The sequence below is a fragment of the Pseudorca crassidens genome, chromosome X, assembly GCF_039906515.1.
Source record: "Pseudorca crassidens isolate mPseCra1 chromosome X, mPseCra1.hap1, whole genome shotgun sequence".
Taxonomy (NCBI): Eukaryota; Metazoa; Chordata; class Mammalia; order Artiodactyla; family Delphinidae; genus Pseudorca; species Pseudorca crassidens.
In genome coordinates, this window is record NC_090317.1 from 117,387,953 (window position 1) to 117,408,908 (window position 20,956).

The 20,956-nt window shown below is 43.2% G+C and overlaps 1 protein-coding gene across 10 annotated transcripts in view; it reads left to right on the forward strand.

Moving 5' to 3' along the window:
• SH3KBP1 (SH3 domain containing kinase binding protein 1) overlaps positions 1-20,956 on the forward strand; it is a 344,093-nt gene that overhangs the window by 188,335 nt on the left and 134,802 nt on the right. For 6 of the 10 annotated variants that reach the window (XM_067724411.1, XM_067724407.1, XM_067724413.1 and 3 more), the window contains 4 exons: positions 3,479-3,608; positions 4,198-4,257; positions 11,833-11,907; positions 15,644-15,849. In XM_067724411.1, coding sequence (XP_067580512.1) covers positions 3,479-3,608; positions 4,198-4,257; positions 11,833-11,907; positions 15,644-15,849 — 471 coding nt within the window. The remainder of the gene's footprint in view (positions 1-3,478; positions 3,609-4,197; positions 4,258-11,832; positions 11,908-15,643; positions 15,850-20,956) is intronic. The other 4 variants (XM_067724414.1, XM_067724406.1, XM_067724416.1 and 1 more) reach the window with 2 other exon arrangements.

The window sequence follows — 20,956 nt, forward strand, 5'->3', positions numbered from 1 at the left end:
GTTGAAATTCACCCAGCCTCTTCCCCAACTTGCAACAGGGCTAAGAACTAGAAACTACTTCCTTGGGCCCTGAACCACTTAGAGGCTGGTGATTGTGAAGACTTAAGAATTGCAGGGCACACAGACACAAACTGTTTAAGTGGTTTTACTGCATCTTTCTTTCTCAAACACTAGCATGTAAAGCTGCCGTGCTCCCAGCTCTGGGCTGAAGGTGGGGTTCTCTCCTGGAACACAGCCATGGGCTCCAGAGCTGGCTGGGTTGCTCTCTGAGGAACACAGGGGTTTGTTCTCAACCTAGAGCCAAGGCCTGCAGAAGCCTGTTGATGAGTATGTGTTGGTGGGGAGAAGGTAGGTGTCTGTCCCCTTTAAATGCTTTCCTTGGGAAAGAAATCATAAGCCCTTGGTAACATCCATAATCCTCACTTTATTACAAAGGGATGCATTTCTCTCTTTAAATATAGAAACAGAAACATAAGCAACTTGATTTCTAAGCAGGTAGTGTGCAGACTCTGTATGTTCCACTCTTGTAGAAGCTTTTCAAGGATGGGGTCTTTATCTGTTTTGTTCACCAGTGAATCTGTCCCGAAGTCCTAGGGCAGTGCGGAATATGTGCTCATTAAATATTGGTGGAATCGGGAGGGTCACACAGACCTGAGTGTGGTGTTACCTAATTAAGAACAGTGTGCAATATAGTCAGGGTCTCCTGGTCCCTTTTGCTCCTCACAGGAAGGAAAATTCCTTTTGTGGGGGAATCAGGGCTTCATAGGCCCCTATGGAGGATTTCCCCCAATTGATTTCCCTGCCATGCATTCATTCATCCATCCATCCATTCATGAGTGAATGTAATCACTATGGGCTGCAGTGTCATCATCTTTATGCAGGAAGTTGAACTAGAATTTCGCTGAAGAGGGATAGTGTGGGGCTGGGGATCATTTGTCTCATATCACCAGCCTGAATCTTGCAACCAGAGCAGCAGTCTTTAGGAAGAAATAGCACCGAACAGCTCTCTCTGCTACTGGGGACAGACGCCCGCCCGCTCCGTGGTGCCTGTAATGGGAAGTGTACCCCCCAGGCGATGAGCAGTGGTTTGATTGTCTGCCCCTCTGCGCCCCGTGAGGCTAAGGATAGACGTCTGCTGGTTCCCTGTTGGCCATTCCTCTCAGACTGTGCTGTGACAGGGATGCGGGCATGTGGGGACGTGGCGAGGTGAAGACACCCCTGTTTTCCCAGCAGGCAGCCTGCCGATCCCACACATCAGGAGCACTTCCTTCAGGGATCTCGGGCTGGAGCCACTCATTACTGGGAACAGGAGCGTTTTAGATACTGTCAAACTGAATCAAATGGAATCGGCCCAGCTGCCCTGCGCTGTCAGGGATTACGCCAGGGACTGCTCATTTGTGGTGCGAGCCCTTGGTCTTTCCCTCCTGACTTGTGATTTCTGGGAGAAAGAAGGTCATTTTATGGTTCCTTATTCAAGACAAGCACAAAGGACCCCATGCTACAAATCCTGTGACTGTTTATATTCAGGCTGATGGTGCATCTTCCTAACCATTCTAATCCTATAAAAAGCTCCTTGAAAGGATAATACGTAACGGTTGAGTTGACATAGACACATGGAATGATTTCAACAGAAACGTTGTGAAATGCCGTGATTTGGTATTGAATAAGGATAGTCATGCACGGGTGCCATTGTCTGGATTCTTTCCCGAAGATTCTGTGATCACACAGATATGATGGCCACTCTGTGAGTCTGTACCCCCATGAGCTCCCTAAATCGTGCTCTAAAATGCCATTCTGGTTGTCTCCATTCTGAGGCTGTGTCAGCACCTCCTGAATGTCTCTCACACACCCTCCCCTACTTATATCTGGCATTTCTGCTCTTCAAGGCCAACCTTAACTTTGATTCCTTTTTTTCTCCAAGCCTTCCCTTAGCATCCCAGATCTCGGTGAGCTCAACTTTGTGTAACACATTTGGTTTGTGCTAAGGCGTGGTGTTTTCTTTTCTATTTACCTTGCATTGCTAGGTTTTGGTCATGCCCACCTTCCACCATCTTTAAACCATGTGTCCTTTCTACCTTGGTAGATTGTCCACTTCTTGAGGGGGAAAAAAAGGGTATGTCCTGTACAGTCCTGTGTCCCTAGCCCCTAGTGTAGAATCATAATACATCTATTTCTAACACTGATCAAGTGTACTAATTATCCCACTGTACAGATGGGAAAGCCAGGGTTGAGTTAGTAGGACATTCGACGAGTCACAAGATACGATTTGAACTGGGCTTTTGACTCTAATTTTCTTTTCATTTTAATTATTTAAGCTTTTAAATTGTATTTGTTGATTTGAAGAAGTAATACATGTACATGGCCAAAAAAAATTCCAAAAAGTTTCTAGGTTTCTTTCTATTATACTACACCATACTGGTAACTAAGTGCTTCCTTGTTCTCAAAATGCCCTGTTATTTTCCTCCGAGAAGCCAGTTCACTATTCTCACTTCTGCTGTTCTGTTAGTGGCTCCATCACAAAGTTTGGGGATGACTTTTTTTTTTTACACTTCCCTCATCTCAGCTAATTGGTTGCTGAAGACCAGCTTATCCCTCACAGATTCTCAAATCCGCACCTGCCTTGTTCATTCTCACCCCTCCCCAGATGCCGCCTTCAACTCCCCCACCCAGATGACTGCAGTCTGGCTGCCCTCCCTACCTCCCTTCATCCCATATCAGTTCATCTCAGGGTAATCTAGAACCTTCAAGAAAGCTACAGGGAGTCCTTCTACCTTCTGGTTGAGTTTTTATTCCACAGATTCTTAACTGTTTTTGTTAGGCTATCAAGTTAGGTTTGGTAATCTGGGAAAGCCATTCTCAGTTTTTAAATAATGGTTTTATATGCATAAAATAAAACACATAAGGTTACAAAAGGAACCATTTATATTAAAGTAGCTATCAAGCTATTTTAAAAACAAATTTTGGTATACTAATCTATGTGCACTTCTTTATTATAAATAATAAATAATTCCTTATTAATACATTAAATAACAGGGTCTCCCAGCAGGTGTGATAACTACCACCACTTAAAGGTAGCAAAGAGTGCAAACGATATCTTGAAATACCCACAGTATCTATGATGTGATGTAAAAATACGATTTGGTTGGTGTCACGTCACAGGTCCTTCTATTACTCTGGTGTGTTACGTATATTCCTAATCAAAGGAAATGCCAAATTTCAGTTGGATGTTAGTGGAAATGAAGTGTTAATTCTTTTCCACTTGCGTTTATGGTCCCTAGGTTAAACCCCACTTCCTGAGTCTGAATCTCGAGACCCTGTGAAGTCTGCTTTCTCATTCCCTGTTAACCTGTAAGCTTTGGGTCCTGCAGCTCTCCCTGTGTGGGCTGTGCACTCGGCACTGTACAGATGGGAGAGAAAACTGGCAAGTACCACATCTAACCTGAACCCTGCCTCTGTTCTTCTGTTCACATCTGTGCAGGTAGAAGAAGGATGGTGGGAAGGTGTTCTCAATGGAAAGACTGGAATGTTTCCTTCCAACTTCATCAAGGAGCTGTCAGGGGAGTCGGACGACCTCGGCATTTCCCAGGATGAGCAGCTCTCCAAGTCAAGTAAGGAAGGAAGTCCTCCCACCATGCAGGACAGGGGTGGGGGCACCCACGGGTGCCGCTCCAGCCTCCCCTTGGTTCCACTGCCTGTGCTAAGCGATTGTGACAGAAGCTCATGAATATTTTCTTGGTTATGCTGCCTTAACCCACCGTGGTTTAGTAGGTTTATCATTGTAAAGGTGTGAGGTGCATACCTTTCCCCCCAGTGCACAGATGCACACTGTGAACATCTCTGGATAGGTGACTGTCGGCCTTCATAGTCCCCCATGGATGGCCCATGTTGCTGTGCTTCCATATACTTCTAAAATGTCACTCACTGCAAGTTGATAATTATTTTTAAAATGAACCAAATGAGATTGTTAATATTTCTCAGCATCTCTTGAGGAACTTGGAGAAAATGGCACACACCCCCCCACACACACACACACCCCACACACAAATCATTGGTGGGAAGAAAGGCAATGTTCAGGACGCGTGTGTGCCAGCTCCCTTGAAAGTCTGCCAAGCCAGCTGAGGGCCCAGCCCCACCTCGGGTGAGCATGCGTGTCCGTCTGTGATGGTGAGAACGAACTCCAGGTCTTTCTCTCTCCAGGGCCTGAAGCTCTCCTCCCTCCAGCTTCTCTGCTGCCTTTTCCAGCTCATGGAGCAAAAGGTCAGGACCGGGAAACTTTGTTCTCCCAGTCGCTAACCCAACTTCCTACGTGGACGTCTGTGTATCTCTTGTGCCGTCTTGAGCCAAGGTCATGGGTGTGAATGTCGTAGAGGCTCGACTGTGTCTTAGCGGTTCGGCACTACCTGGGGCTGCAGACTTTCCTTTCTAACAAGAAGACAGCTCAGTCCTGTCAAAATAATTCTTAAACAGCTTTCTTTTCCATTTGGAAAAATCTGACTTGAGTGGTATTTTCAAGTTAGTTGTGTCTCTTTAACCAGTAGCATGATTGGGCAAATCCCCAATTTGGAGGTAAAGCCATTTCTGGAGTCGTGCTCAGGCCACCTCCCTCACTTGGTGTTCAGTGGCGCTGGCCAATTGGCTCAGTGGTTTCCAAAGTCTGGGGCTCCCCATCCCTGAACCTCATTCCATCCTGGGGTCTGTGATAGGAAAGACAGGAGGTGATTTGGGGGCAGAGGAAGCATCTTGAAGCTCCTGCTGCCTTCTCTGGTATGGGGCAAGGAGGTTCTCTGCTAACATGGGCCAACTGGTGGGTGTGGCCGGGAGGGGAGAAGGTGTCCTTGACCCCATGATAGTGGGACTTCTATGGCTTCCAACTTGCACATTAGAATTCTAACTGCCATAGTGTCTCCTTTCATACACTGGAGTAGTATTGTACCTGGTAATTGGGTCCCATAATAAGAATACTATATCTTAGGGATATGGTGGATTAAATGGGCTTTCTTGGAGGGAGGACCAGATCGGGTCATTTTACCATTATTTCTGTGGAAGTGTGTTATGAGTTCCAATAGCAATAATGTATATAAACCACCTCACCTATAGAAGACCCTCTATTAAGTGGTCACTTTCATTGTTAATCATGATGAATTCTTGGGACACAGCCAGCTAGTAAGTTGAGGCTGCTTGCACACTGGTTAGTACTGTGCTCACTGAAGCATTGTCTCTGCATTTGGAAATTACTTTGGGATTCCTGTACTCAGGCAGAAAAGGAGATCTGGAGAGGTATTGGACCACATCTTTGGGAGAACCTTGACCTCTTGTTATCCTGCCATGTTAGGTATGCTTTCAGAGCTGGAGCTCAGAGAAGTCATACCTCTTGTGTTTTTGGAACTGTTGAAATAAACTGTCTCCTCTTACTCCAAGTCAATAATGTGGACATTTGACCCTGCTTGACCCCTTAGCTCAAAGCACACAGTGCTGGAATTCCTGGGACAGGAGGTTAGGAGGCGGAGTGGAATGGTCTTCCCAATCACTTCGCCTTCTGTCACATGCTCTGAAGGGGCTGTTTCTCTCATGGAGACTGCTGTCCCCAACGCTCATTCAATTAAAACCTGCCATTTCAGAGCTAGGAGAGCCTAGTAATTCCGGCAGCCATGTTTAGTTACCACAGGAACTGTCCCTTGTCAAGGGGGTTTCTGAGGTCTCTGGAGAGGCATGTTCTCCTAACAAGGATGGATGCTTGTGAAATAAGTACATGGCTTTTGTAATCTTCCTGTATGTGCAATTAAGGAGAAGAGGGCCCATCTATTGATCTTTCTACCTGTCTGTCCATATCCATCCATCCTTCCTGCTTTCCTTCTTTTTTCTATTCTTCATTCATTCAGCTTTTACTTGGCCCCTGTTGTTACTAAGATGCTGTACAAGGTACTGAAGATATACAGAGACAAATCAGATAGGGTCCCTGTCTTCAGTCAGTTCGCACTGTGGAAAGGGGGTGCACAAGTCAGCGACAGTTCAGGAAAGCACCACACGTGCTCTGCTAGCCGGGTATCTGAGGAAAAGTGGGATACACAGGCAGAGAGAGGCCGGTCCCATGGGGATGTAGGGACAGCGGTGGTCACAAAGGGCTTCATAGGAAAGCAGATGTGATTATAATGTCCCTAGGGCTTGCTAAATTGAAATAATCCCCTGAAAGAGAAATACCATCTCTCAGTGTTCTCACAGGCTGTTCAGTAACTGTTTACACTCTGATGGTAAAATATATATAATTAGATCAGATCACATGCAGAAATTATGTATACTGTTAGGATTTGTCTACGAGGAACCTTTGGTTTTAGAGTGAATCTGCTCATTCCCTATCCCCAGAGAATGGCGTTAGTAGTTTCAGTGTACTTTACTTTACAAAAGAAACACGTTTTTGTTTTGAAATAATTATAGGGTCACAGAAAGTTGCCAAAAAACAAAACAAAACCAAAAAAAAAAAAAAACAAACAATGTACAGGGCGGTCCCATGAACCCTTCATGCAGTTTCCCCCAGGGATAACATCTAGTATAACTATAGTAAATGCGTATTTACTTTTATCATAGAACTGAGAAAGACAAATGTAGTTAGTGCACAAAAGATATCTAGGTTTTTACTCTGGTATGAGCCGAACTATAGTTAATAAAGGTCTTTGTTAGACCAGCCCACTTAATACCCTTCATAAATTACAGTTTTCACAGAGGGTGCTTAATTAATACATGGCTATGGGGCTTCCTTGGTGGCGCAGTGGTTAAGAATCCGCCTGCCAATGCAGGGGACACGGGTTCGAGCCCTGATCCCACATGCCGTGGAGAAACTAAGCTTGTGCACCACAACTACTGAGCCTGTGCTCTAGAGCCTGCGAGCCACAACTACACACCCCGCGTGCCACAACTACTGAAGCCCATGTGCCTAGAGCCCGTGCTCTGCAACAAGAGAAGCCACCGCAATGAGAAGCCCGTGCACCACAACGAAGAGTAGTCCCTGCTCGCCGCAACTAGAGAATGCCCACGCGCAGCAACGAAGACCCGCTGCAGTCAAAAATAAATAAATTAAATTAATTAATTAATGTTAAAAAAAATACATGGATCTGGGAGTGAGTCAAACTCCTAATGTTTACACCATTTTGGTAATTTTTAGAGATCCTAGTGACATCATATAAAAATCCTCTCAATTTAAATGCTAGTAGACATTGGGGGAGGTTTTTTTCAAAGACAGATAAAATCTATATCCTGGTACATATGAAGAAAACTTTGTGTACAGTGTATCCTCATACATCTCTTTGTTATACACACACACACCTACCTCTGTGCACACACTTCTTTGATATTTGTAGTCTTCACATTGCTACTTCCAGAAGGTTTTTGAGGATACTTATTCATTTGAGTTTTGTTAACCAATGGATGAATGCAATTGAAGAAACATTGCATTTTATTTATAAGGAAGTGTGCCACGACAGCTTGACACATGGTAGGTGTTCAGTAAATGCTTGCTGAATCCTTCTTACTCTGAGGAGGCATTTTTAGCTTTGAATGAAAGGTCTAAATTGCTTGAACTTGCTTTTCTTTTACCCTGATGTATTTTTATATGTGGTAGTTGGTTATGAAAATCTCTAAACTTTAGATCTTTGTTCAGGGTAATCTAATCTATCAAGGAAAGAGTTACAGCAGTTCTGTTGGTTGATATGTTGATTTAGACATTTTATTTCAAACAAGAAAATTCATTGTCAGGTAGTGGCAGAAACTTTTTGCTGTATATTTAAATTTGAAAGCATCTTTACCTTTCATAGCATTTATGGAACTTTAAAGGTGCTTTTTCAAAAAGATTTTTGTCAACTTTTTATTATAGAAATTTTCTAACGTATGCAAATCGAGAGAATAGTATGATGAACCCCTGTGTACCTGTTACACAGCTTCAGCAGTTAGCAACCTGTGGCCAATTCATTGTAATTATACCACTACACAATCCTCCCCTATATTATTTTGAAGCAAACCCCAGATATCCTATAATTTCATCCATAAATATTTCAATATGTGTCAATAAAAGAGTATCTTAAATACTGTTATCACTCCGAATTGTAATAATAATAATAATAATTGCAATTCCTCAAAGTAATTACCTATATGGTCAGTGTTCACTTTCCCCTAATAGTCTTCTATTTTTTAATGCAATTTGTTAGTTTGAATCTGCACCCAAAGAAGGTACATACCCTGTGATTGGTTGATATGTCTCAACTCTCTCTGAATCTCTAGATTCTTCTTCCATGTTGCCTTTTTTCGTAGCTACTTTTTGCTGAAGAAACTGAGGTCCTTTGTGCGTTACTTTCCCACAGCCTGCCTTTTGCTGATTTCATCTCTGCTGTGTCGTTTACTCTATATTCCTATAAATTGATAATTGGATCCAGGGCCTTGGTTAAATTCAGGTTTGAGAGAGAGATTTTTTGGGGTGGGGGGACAGAACTGCTTCATAGGTGGTGATGGATAGTCTATCTGGAGGCTCATATGTCTGGCTATCTTTGGTTTTGAATATTAGCAGCCACTGATGATTATCACCCAGATCTATGCACTCATTAGGGCTTGCAAAATGGTACCCATAACAGGGAATTTTTTTAAAAAAGAGTGAAATGGGCTCCCATGTAGCAGATCAATAGTGAAAAAAAATGTTGAGTAAATTAGGTTTTTAAAAAACAAAACATCCAAGGGTTTGCAATAATTGTGCGGGCAGGATCTTATGTTAGGGATGGAAAGGAATTGAGAGCTCATCTAGCCTGGTGTCAGATGAGAACACTAAAGCCCAGTGAGATGAAGTCCTGGGTGTGGCCTCGCTTCTGAGTGATGAAGCCAACATTACATGCAGGCCTTCCTGCATATAATTTGCACATACTTTGGTATTGCTCCCATTATGGCTTGTAGTTTACCCTTTCACGGAGCATCTGACAAATTTCAAATCTGAGTACAGTTTAACTTATTTCTTCTTATGATCACAGATTATGATGAATTAATTACTTTTTCAGTTATAATTTTGCACATGCGAGTATTGACTAAATGGTGTGAAATAGAACTAATTACAAATTATATTGATATTATTGCATTAAATTATAATCAGAAAATATCTTGATCTCTAAGATTTATTTGGATGTAGAGGCAAAGAAATCCAGATATGACTACTACCCAGTTTCAATTTCATACATACTTTGCTTCACATTTAAGATATAAATGTGACTTTCCTGTTTGCAACATCTTTTTTATATTATTTAATTTCTTAGATTATAAAATAATTCTTGTAAAACTAAAAAGTATTCCTGTTTTCTTGTTTTAAAGAAAAACATCTTTTAGCTGCAGAAACATTTTAAGCTATTTCCCATAGTTTTCAGTGGGAGAAGGTTTGCAGTTTCTTTCTATAACCATTAATAACCATGCTATTTAAGTTTGAATTGACTTTATTTTCCTAATTCCTTATGTTTGAATTTTAGGTTCAGATACTTTAGTGACTCGTCAAGTGAAGGCAAAGATGGAGATGGCCTTTTAAAACTTAGGGCAAACCACTCCCATGATATGGAAACATTTTATTTCATTAGCTGTAAGAAATGGATTGCTTGTGCCCCTTGCCTATAAGAGCTAAAGCCAGGCTGGCACCCCCCACCCACGCTTTGGTGTCTCTATACTTTTTAATATTAAATGTTATTTGTTTTGTGTATGAGGTTCTGTTGGCAGTGAAGAGCAATTAGCAAATTGATGAAATAGCGTTTCAGGCAAAATTAGATGCTAGCATAAGCATATGATTTTGTGTTGAAATTTTAAAATGCTTCCCTTTTACAGTGTTTGCTGCCTTCAAGTACTAATATTTAATAGTGACAGTAGAATATTCCTCCCCCCCCCCAAAAAATAAACAGCACTCATATTCATGGACTTTCCAGTTGCCCATCTCTTCTGTTCTCTAGATGGAACGTGTGTGTCCTCACTCACCCCCAGCCCAGGCTCCATTTCCAGTCCTCTTGCTGCCAGTGGACGGGGCGGGGGGTGGGTATTTTGCAGAAATGCTTGGCCTTTCAGAGACAGCAGGGCCATGTCTACCTCAGTGATGCTCAGACTTGATCCTGGGGAAGAAGAAAGGGAGGTTCTCTTGTACTTGGAGGAACTTTATTGAAATACTGATTCCTTTTTCTTCCTTTTTTCTGACATGAAAAGGACTGCTGCCATTCAGTTCTGGGGGGCCTGGCTCACAAAACAGCTGTATTCCTTGGGAGTAATGTTACCTTAGTGATGGAAGTTAGGCAGAATAAAAATTCACCCAAATAAAAACTAGCCACTGTTACTTGCTCCACTTTGCCATCAAAGTCCTCAAGAGCTACAAGTCTAAGGAGAACATGTGAAACACTTGTTTCTTTGGATTATCCTTATGTAGCCAGTGATTTGAATATCTAAGTTTTTGCTTTAACTGGACAGAGCACATCTGTCAAAAAGGGCAGATTTCAAAGCAGTGGTGTACCACCATGTCTGCAGGACACAGAAATTGGCAATACCTGATTCCATTTAATTTGTTGATCTGATCATTTACAATCCCTTTCATGTTATTAGGAGTGACATGGCCCAGAAGTTTACACGATGGTCCCTAATGGAATTTCCCATTTTCCTGAAGAATGTTTCTAAAAAGTTAGACAAGTTGCTCTCTCTCACTCAGTTCCACTCTCTGTCTCTCTGTAAATGTAGCCTACCTTTTCATCCCTCAGACTTATTATGAGGGAGCTATGTAACTGGCCTCCAGTTCGATATTCAGCTCACAGCCGTAATAGGACCTATTTTTTGCATAACTTAGAGTAATGCATATATTAATTGAGCTTGTCTTTACCAAACCATTTTACCTGCTGATGGTACTCTCTGTAGGGGGTGTGTGTGTGTGTGTGTGTGTGTGTGTGTGTGTGTGTGTGTGTGTTCACCCTCAAACTGGGGCAGAGTGTGTGTAGTCTATGTACTTACTCGTGGTTCCAGAGAGATTTGGGCTTTAGCCATGTGTCCAGTCTTATGCTATTGATAACCTCTACTTGTAACAACAAAAAAGAAGATAATTTGCATTTGACACTGGGTGAGTCCTATGTCCTCATGCTTAAGTACAGTCTCATGACTGATATGGCAAAACCTCAATTAAGATGTTTCAGGAAATAGGGTTTTCTGGTGTCTTTGCTGCTAAGCAGAAAACCCCTTACATTGACATGGAAGCCACGATTGGTTTCAAACCTCATTGGTGAAAACCCCCCTCTAGAATACTTATACATTTTCTTGCTTCAAGATACTAAGAACGAAAAATCTTTTAAAAGGGATTTTGTGCCTTGTTTAGACTCTTGGGGTCATGAATATCAGTTCGTATCATACTGGGCTCTAGGGGTAGAAGATAAAGGCTAATGGACCAAAATCTATAGTATGTTCGGGTCACACTCTCCAAAGAGAAGAATGAGTTAACTAAGGAATCCGACTGATTGGATTTCCTCTGGTTGAGGTTCTCCTACTCTTGAGGTATAACGTTGACGTGGCTTCCAGGTTTAAATTGGGCATAATCCACATGCCAGGCATTTGCAGAGGTGAGCCCTAATGCCAGTGCTCATTGCCATCATGGTTGCATGGGGACTTTGGGCTCATTCTATAACATTCTTAAATTCTGCCTAATGGTTTCTAATTAATTTTGTGGATGAAGCTCTTGCAGTGGATTCATTGAAGACAAGTTCAGTTAAAGACTCTCCCTCTTCCTTCTTTTGCCATCATTTGCTCCCCTTCCCTCTCTCTTGTTTTTCTCTCCCCTTCTCTTCTCTCATTCACTGTCAGGAAAGACTACCTTTGAAGGGACAATTCTGTACCGAGCTGCACCGGGAAAGACGGAGGGCCACAGACGCTATTACAGTGAGTGACCTTAACAGCAGGAGGCAATTGTAAAGATAAGATCTGGGTTCTTGTGTTTTTTGATGCAGCTGCACTTTCCTGAGCTGCTCATGCTTCTGCCAAGTGTCTGTGAATTTCTGATCCAAGGACATGGACTTATTTGCCTGCGATAAGTGCCGTCTCCTTGGTGTGTGCTGCGGGAGCATTCCCATCACCAGCCCCTGGCGCTGTCTTGTTTGCTTTGTGCCTCTGTCATGTGTGTGACATGCGTGCATGAACCATGCGTGCAGAGAAAGGATCAGTAACATTGGTCATGGCATATGTGTTTGTACCAGTATCTCTGCGCCTCTGGGGTGGTGTAAGGTGGCTTCCTGTGGAGATGTCAGCCTCTCGTGGTTATTGCTTTTACTGAGTGGGTCATTGGAAACCAATAAGTCATTTCCTCATTGCGGGAAAGAAGTAAGAAAAGAAGTAAGATTTTGGTAAGAAAAGTCCGTGCCAGAAATGGTATTTTGCTTTGCGCATTCAGCCAATCACCACACGGCAGACTTCTTTTGGCAGGACCAGTGTGTAGCCTTTTGTGCTGTGAAAGAAAGCTGCCAAAAGTTGAGGGGAAGGAGATGAATGAGGTTAATGAATGAATCTCGTGAAGTTCGTAGAACAGTCCTGCCACACAGTAAGCACTACACGTGTGAGTGTAAACTCGAAAATAAACAAAAATGGCTCACGGCCTGGAATATTAAGGAAATTACTGGCAATGACTTTTGTGTAATTTGGCCAGTTATATGAGCGGCCAAAGCAAACTTGAGGAAGCTTTGTTCTTTTTTCACTGCGAAGGAAAAGCATCCACCTTAGTGTGCACGTACACACATGTGTACATAGAGACGTACACACAGTGATGAAGGAGAAGGTTCACGCGTGAACACCAGAGCCACACGTCTCAAACTGTCTGCAGTGAAGTGTATTTTTATTTCCATTCCCCTGCGGACAGACATCGGGTACTGCTGGCTTGCCTTCACTGCGCATGCGCTGCACCACCCGCCCCTCCCAGCAGGAGCAGGCAGACAGATGTTGGTCTGTGCCCTGTTCACCCAGACGCGTCTGTTGGCCGCACGTCCGGAAGTAGCACCAGCGCACACTGCTATAAGCATTTCCAGACACGGACACTTTCTGTGCTTGTCTCTCTGTGTACCGGGAACGAGCCCTTCGTGATCTTGGCTCCAGTCCACAGACCTCACTTTGGGTTGCACTGCCCTCGAGTGTCACCTGGCATTCCGAGCACGACACAGGGATAGTTTACATAATAGTGTGTGTTATGAGCACCAGTGGCTAAAAGATACAGCACCAAAAAATGAAAAGCCACCTTTCTTTTCCTCTGAAGGGAAGGAACTAGATTTTGAGTTATTTCGTCAACCCAGATATTCAGACATTTAATTTCATAGTACTTAAGAGTGATAGAAGCAACCTACCAGAATATCCAGAAGAAAAATCTGCCATGTGTTTCCTTCCCAGCCCATGCTTGTGTGGTTGAATGACCGTGCAACCTTTCCCTGTGTAACATAAAGAGTATTTCTCACAGTGATTAATATGATATTATTAAGATGAGCCCGGAAGGTGGCAAATCCCTAAAACCAGAAGCTCAGTGAAATCAGGATGGCAGTGGTTGAAAATATTGTGTTTCTAGCTAATGAGGTATGATAAAAGAATCCTTCAAATTCTTCTCTTTGAAGAACTAAAACAGACTTGCCCAAATCCATTTGCCCTGCTGCCTTCTGCTTGTGGTGCTGGTGGTGGTGGTGGCGGGGAAGGGGAGCAGTGATGTTTTCTCTTCACTAACCATTTCTTTATTCCGCCCTCAAATGCTTCTTTCCAAACCAGAAAAGAATATACAAGCCATTTATCACACAGAAAAAATCCATACGGCAAAATGAGAACATGTTAAAGGGGAAATGACACAATATTTAGACTCCAAAATTATATCTCCAGCAGGGGTATTTCCAAAAACAATGAACAGATAAACACACGAATGGATAGCTAATCCAGGGAGGTTCTCCATGTTTGCACACTCGCATCCAGTCCTGTAAACTGGAGCCGACCCCCTTGTTGTGGGCTGTTCCTCATTGTTCTGCCCTCTGTTCTTGCTCATAAATGCTGTTCTTTAGTTAATTAAAATGTACACCAGGCATCTTCCTCCCCACCCCCTCCTTTTTGGCTTACAAATACCATTTTATTGAAAACAGCAGCAACGACAAACACAGCCATTGTTTAAAGGATTTGATTTTGAAACTTGTTAGCAATTTATAATGACCTTTCTATATTTTTCTGTTTTCATTTAACAGTTTCTTCCTGCACTGAGACTTCTTTATTTGAATGACTTCAACATTTTGTGACATTTTATGTGAGCAATTATTTGATGTATCATTCTTATGTACTAAGAGGCCACCTTACATGTAGGAAGATAATGCACAGTGTGGCTAATAGAGAACAAAATTTGATGGTATACTTTCATCCCAAGGGCATCATTGTCATCAGGAGACACATAGTCAACGTTCAGGAGCTATTCTACACATCTAGAGGCTTTTAGAGACAGGCTTAATGGCACTTTCCATAAGATATCCTTTTAATCCTGCCCTTTGATGGCATGACTAATGTACTGACCATCAAAGTAAGAATGTACACCCAGAAATTAACTAGAAACAGGCTCTTCCTTTTAGGAACATGATTGTGGGCAGAGCCTGGGGAAAAAAAGAATCTGGGGAGGTAAGTGTCCGTGTTGTCTTGCTGATATCTATTTGATGACTTCCAACTCATGCCACCAGAGGTCAAAGGAAAGGTGTCATGTCCCCAGTGTTCTTCTTTGGAAAGGAGTTCAGCTCTGGGGAGACGTTGGTGTCAGAGGAGGGAGGAAGAACTGTAGGCTTGGGGGATTCTGGCCTCCTGGAGGGCAGCTTCCTTTCCCTCTTTAACAAATATAATCATCTTGCCAGTGAAAGTGTTTCAATGTCAAGTTTGGTTTAATGCTTTCCTCGAGAAACACGTCTGCGTGCATTTATTCCTTGTGAAGCCATCCAAAGAGATTTAATTCTTTGGCAGTCATAATTTTGTGTGGTTTCTTTAATTGCTAATTTGTTTAAATGGCTTTTAGCTTTACAGTTTCCCTTTAGGAAATGTTACTTTCATTGCTAATTGCTAACTGACGTGAGTCATAGAAATGGGAGGTACAGTATGTGGTACTGACTAGGTGGGGAGGCGAGGAGGGGGCGGGAAGAGTTGTTATTGCACAGACTGCAGCAAAACAAATTTGGCTGAGAACCAGGCTCTGGCTGAAAAGAGGTGAAATGTCACATTTACGAAGAGATCTGCTTTGAAATTAGATTTCCTGAAAAGTTTTGATTCACTTCTTAAAACTAAAAGCTGGGCACGGAGGGTGGGAGGGAGACACAAGAGGGAGGAGATATGGGGATCTAGGTATATGTATAGCAGATTCACTTTGTTATACAGCAGAAACTAACACACCATTGTAAAGCAATTATACTCCAATAAAGATGTTAAAAAAAAAAAAAGCTGGGGGTGGGGAGATGGAACAAAACTCAGAGCCGCCCCCATGCAACATATTCACACGCTAAACGAAAAACCGCAGTGCAAGTTATCCCATACCCAGTGACACTTGTAGCAGTGGTTCCTGGCTGGCTATGAAGTGCTTCACGGTTATGGCTGATTTCTGAGCTCTTTCTTTCCCCGTCCCCGCTCTTGACAGGTTTAAGGGAAACCACAGGCTCCGAGAGTGATGGGGGTGACTCGAGCAGTACCAAATCCGAGGGTGCCAACGGGACAGTCGCAACGGCCGCAATCCAGCCGAAGAAAGTTAAGGGAGTGGGCTTTGGAGATATTTTCAAAGACAAGCCAATAAAGCTAAGACCAAGGTCGATTGAAGTAGAAAATGACTTTCTGCCTGTGGAAAAGGTATGTTCGACAGTTTCTGTTTTATTTCAACGTGATGTTGTGTATCCAAAAGTACCTTGTAGGGCTTGGCATCTACGGCTTCCTATGCCTCTTCTGAGGTTTCATTGTCCTCGTGTGCAGCTCTCCTTCTATATAGGAACAGCTTTCCTCGAAAGGCTCATGCTCTAGTTTGCTGTTGCTTTTCTTACTGATCTCTCGATGGAACGTTTCTCAGGATGACTTTTCAAATAGACCGGCCCTTCTGTATTTCCTCCTCAGAAAAGCCACTCCTGCCTGGACCCAGCTAAACACATAACCTTGGTACTTTTCAACCTCTCTTCTATCCTGGTAGGTTTCTCTTGTGATTTGTGCTTGGGTGTGTTGACTGGTTCTGCAGTAGAGAGAGGGGTTGTGTTTTTTTTTTCTCAAGGTATTTGGTGGAAAATGATTTCATACTACTGAAAGGAAGTCTCCTGCATGTGTGAGTGACAGAGATGGCCCTCGCTGTGAATCCCTGAGTTGTTACCATCAGGAAGCTGGCTGTTTTCTCCTGCCCCTGGTTCTGGGTTGGCGAGAGGCGGACAGCGTGTTGCTGCTGAGTACACGGTTGCCAGAGCAACACACCCAGAGCCATTGTGCTTGTGGCTGTCAGTGACGTCTACTGTGGTACACTTTTAAGCATCATAGCCTTGCTTAGGATTTGATAAATACTGTGGAGTTTTCCAGATTGTAATAAGCTACACTCGTGCTGTGCTTAAAGAATGTTTGTTAATTTGATTTAGTGCTGAAATTTTTGCTTTGACGTTTGTGCCAGCAGGCTTGGGGGATGGGGGATGGGGCATGGGCAAAATCTCTACTGCAGGTTTATCGACGGCTTTTAAATGTTTTTCATTTCTCTGTCAGATGAATTTTTAAAAGTTGCATCATCTTCTGCAGCTGTAGAACTTCCACCCACCTCCCTCCCGCCATCCAGCAGCAACCTTGCCCAGTGTCATCATGCATTAGAAACAGAATCGGGAAAGGAAACTTTTTGGACCCTTAACACCCTTAGAGATGAATAAGGCAGAAAGGGCAGATACTTAAAAAGGAAGGACTGTTTCACTTAAACTCTTCTTTTGTGGAAGCTTCTCTAGTCGATTTGCTATTTCTCAAGATCTGAAAACTATCTAGTTACTGTCCCAGCTTGTGAGTTCATTTCTGCTTCACATGGTCACTTTCAGAGTCCCATAAATGTTTACAAAAGAGCAAGTTCCCATCTTAGAAAGGAACGATGAATACAGTTTTTCTTCATTTTCTTCAAGTGGTTGAAATGAACATGACCATTGACTCAGTCAGCAAACAGTTTATTCCTTTTGTTCGTTTTATGATTCTCAGTCTTATTCTTCTCTGTGTAAAAGGACGTTGTGTGTGTATAAGTTTCATTATTGCTATTAATAATTGTCTTAACCGCTAATAATAAATTGGGTTGTTACTAAGAGAAATATCAGCGACAAATATAATACTCCCAAGTTTGTACCTCAGCACACTTCTCCTCTGAGCTCCACAGCCACGTGTCCAACTGCCGTCTTGAACATCTCCACTCGGAGGTCCTAAATTCTTAGCAGCTTGTCCAGACCTGAACTCATCCTCGTCCCCCGGAAACCACTCTGCCCACAGCCTTCCCCATCTCAGGTGAAGGCAGTACCACTCCCCCTCCCATGACTCAGAAGAAAAGCCCTGGGGTTGTCCCTGACTCCCCTCTTTCTCTTACATCCCATGGCTGATCCATCAGGCAACCCCATCAGCGCAGCCTCCGAAGTGTGCCCAGCACCTGCCATGGCTCATCACCTCTGCTCTCCCCCTGCTCTCGCCATCGCTGCAGTGGCCTCCTAATTGGTCTTCTTGCTTCTCCCCTTCCTCCTACGGTCTAGTGTCAGTACCAAAGCCAGGAGGGTGATCCTTTGAAACCCGAAGTCAGGTCATGCCACTCCTCCGCTCGCACACCTGTAGAGGCTTCCCTGTGAACCAAAGTGAAAATCCACCCTGAGTCCCAGGAGCTGGGATGACCTGACTCCCATTGCCGCTTGGACCTCCTCCCTCACTGTTCTCTCCCTGCTTGCTCCATCCTGGCCCCCTCGCTCCTCCTCAAACATGCCACGCACGCTCCCACTTGGGGGCCTTTGCCACGGTGGTGTCCTCTGCCTGGACACTCTGTTTCCACCTGCCCACTGTGGCTGCCTGCCTCTCCTCCCTGACGCCTGCTCATTCTGAAACCTGCCCCCTTGGCCCATCCTGCTTACTTGCACTGCATTTTTTGTTTGCCCTAGCATGTGCCCCCTTCTAACATGTTTATTTTTTATTATGTTTATTCTTTGTTTTGTTCACTGATGTATGCTATGTGCTTAGAACAGTGTGTGGCATATAGTAGGTGCTCAGTAAGTGTTAGTTAAAGGAATGATATTCAAACTATATTAATATAACACTTTAGAGATTACAGACATCTATAAAATGAGGGAACCGGGTGGGATAACAGTTATATAGTTGGAAATATAGTAGTTGTACGGTTCACTGCACCTCTGTGAAACAGAAGATTTATTGCATTGGTCTTAGAGACAAGAAATGTTAACTTCATCAGAGTAATATATTTATGTACGGCATGTGTATGCATCTTGATTCATGATTTGTTTGCAGAATGAAACCATGGGCTGGCAGCTCCCTTAACCTGCTTCTCATTGTGAAGCCTCTGGGGAAAACTTAAACTTCCCAGCCTGCTTTACTGGCTGCGGACAATTTTTATAGCATCTAAGAGGATTCAAAACTCTCTCCACCCCCTGTTGTTGGCGCCATGGATAGTTACATAGATTTATGGATCCATTATGCTATTGCACAACCTGGCATGGGAGCTGATGAGTGTGATAATGTTTTACTTGTGTACAACCTGGTTCTCATCGCTTTTGAGATGGTTTTGTGTCTAAGATTTATGTTTAAGGAAGGAAGTTTCCTATGAGAGTTGAGCTCGCTGTTTCGATTTTGCAGAAGCACAAACTGGATCTCATGTGGCGGCATCTGTGTTAGGTGAAGCCGAAGCAGGTCTTCCACTCAGGCTGGGGCAGTTGACCTGTTCACATGACTGGTTTGATAACTCGCATGAGGGGAAAAAGGTCTATGATCATTATTAACAGCTGCAAGCATCCTAGTGTACTTTCCGTTCAAGTTTGCGAAGTTTTGAGATCCACTTTTCTGAGTCAGTTGAAACTTTTGTGCTTCCTTTCCCTGTGCTTTAATCCATATCGCCCTACCCAGAGTGGTTGAATGCTGATGGTTATACACCAGGAGAGATACTGGTGTATCTGTAACACTCCCCCGACCAACAAGGAAATAATTAGTATTCTTGCTTCTCTTACTGAGCTCTAAGGAAGGACCCCATTTATGAGTCTTTTTAATGCTACCAACCTGATATGCCTGTGAATGATGTGTTTAATGTACCATTTAACTGAAAGATTTATAGGTGACATGATTTAACGTCTGGGATTTTGCTTCCAGTAATTTGGAAGGTGGAAGAGTAGGTGGGGCACAGAGGAAACCAGGTTGGTCATGAGTTGATAATTGTTGAAACTATGTGGTGCATACATGGGGTTCAGTACACTGTACTCTATTTTTGTATATGTTGGAAACTTCCCTTGACAAAGGTTAAAGAAAAAAGAAAAGAACCTTGGAGAAAAATGTACCATTTAAACTAAGCCCAGAGGTACGTATGTGTTATATCAAAACAGTGGAAAATACGTTGTGGCTAAAGATGAACCAAGTTAAATATCATAAGATTTTAGAAGGGCATGGTACCATTGTCCTAGCTGATTGACCTTGACAAAGTCACTTAGCCTCAATTGAACCATCTGTAAAATGGGAATACTCTTTATGCCTATCCTACCTCATAGGACTTTTTTAAAATGCTACATAGCTGAAAATACTTGGAAATTGTAAATGTAACTCATTTCAGCTAGTATTTGTTCAGTACTCACTATATGCTCGGCACTGAGGATACAGTGGTAAACAAGACCAGGTCACTGCCCCTCAGGGAGCTGCAGAAAAGTAAACAAGCAATAATAATACAGTGTGGGGAATGCCGTGACCAGGCTGAGAACACAGTACTGTGCGGTAGGAGCCCTTGGGCATGGCAGGAAGTAGCGAGTTGTTAGGGAGGCTGGAGAGTGTGTATTCATGTGTGTGTACGTACTTCCTACAGGAAGTGGTGTTTAGACCTGTAAGAAGTGATGTTTTTAGACCTACAGGAAGTGATGTTTAGGCTGAGAACCATGGGTCCAGTACACATTCATCAAGCAAAGGAGCATAGAGTTGTCAAGGTGGGAAGAGCAACATGTATAAATGCCTCGAAGGGAAAAGGAAATAGCACAGAGCATGTGTCGGGGCTCCAGCAGGAAGTGGGGAAAGATGAGAATGGAGAAGAAAGCAGGGCCCACATCAGGAAGGGCCTGGTGAGACTTGTTAAGGAGTTTGGACTTGACTTTGAGGGCAATGGGGAGCCATCAATGGGGAGCAATTCTCAGTGAGAGAGTGACATGATCACATAGGTGGTTTAGAGAAAGTATTCCTAGCTGCAGTGGGAGGAGTGGATTACAGAAGACAGGATAACTAGAGTTCAGGGGAGAAGTTAACAGAAACTTGTATTAGCTCTACCAGTAAATCCCCGTCCTCAATGTAGATTCTAAACCAGTTAATGAGTCAGTGGATGGAGAATCAAAATATTATTTTTGTTCACTTTTTCAGTATGGATATCCAGTTGACTCAGCACTGTTTATCAGAAGGATCATCCTTTCTGCAGATCACCTGTTTATCAAAAAGGTCACCTTTGTCATAATTTAAGTGCTTGTGTATGTGTGGGTCCATTTCCAGACTCTCTGTTCTGTTGGTTGGTTTGTCCCTGTGGTCATTCTGTACTACCTTAATTACTGTAGCTTTGTAGTCGGTCTTGACATCTGGTAGTGTAAGTCCACAGTCTTTATTCCTCTTCTTCAAGATTTCCTGTGTTGTTGTATTTTCATATAAATTTTAGAATCAGCTTGTCAATCCCTACTTTCTTCCCCCCACCCCCGCAAAAAAACCTCCTGGATTTCGAATGGGAGTACGTTAA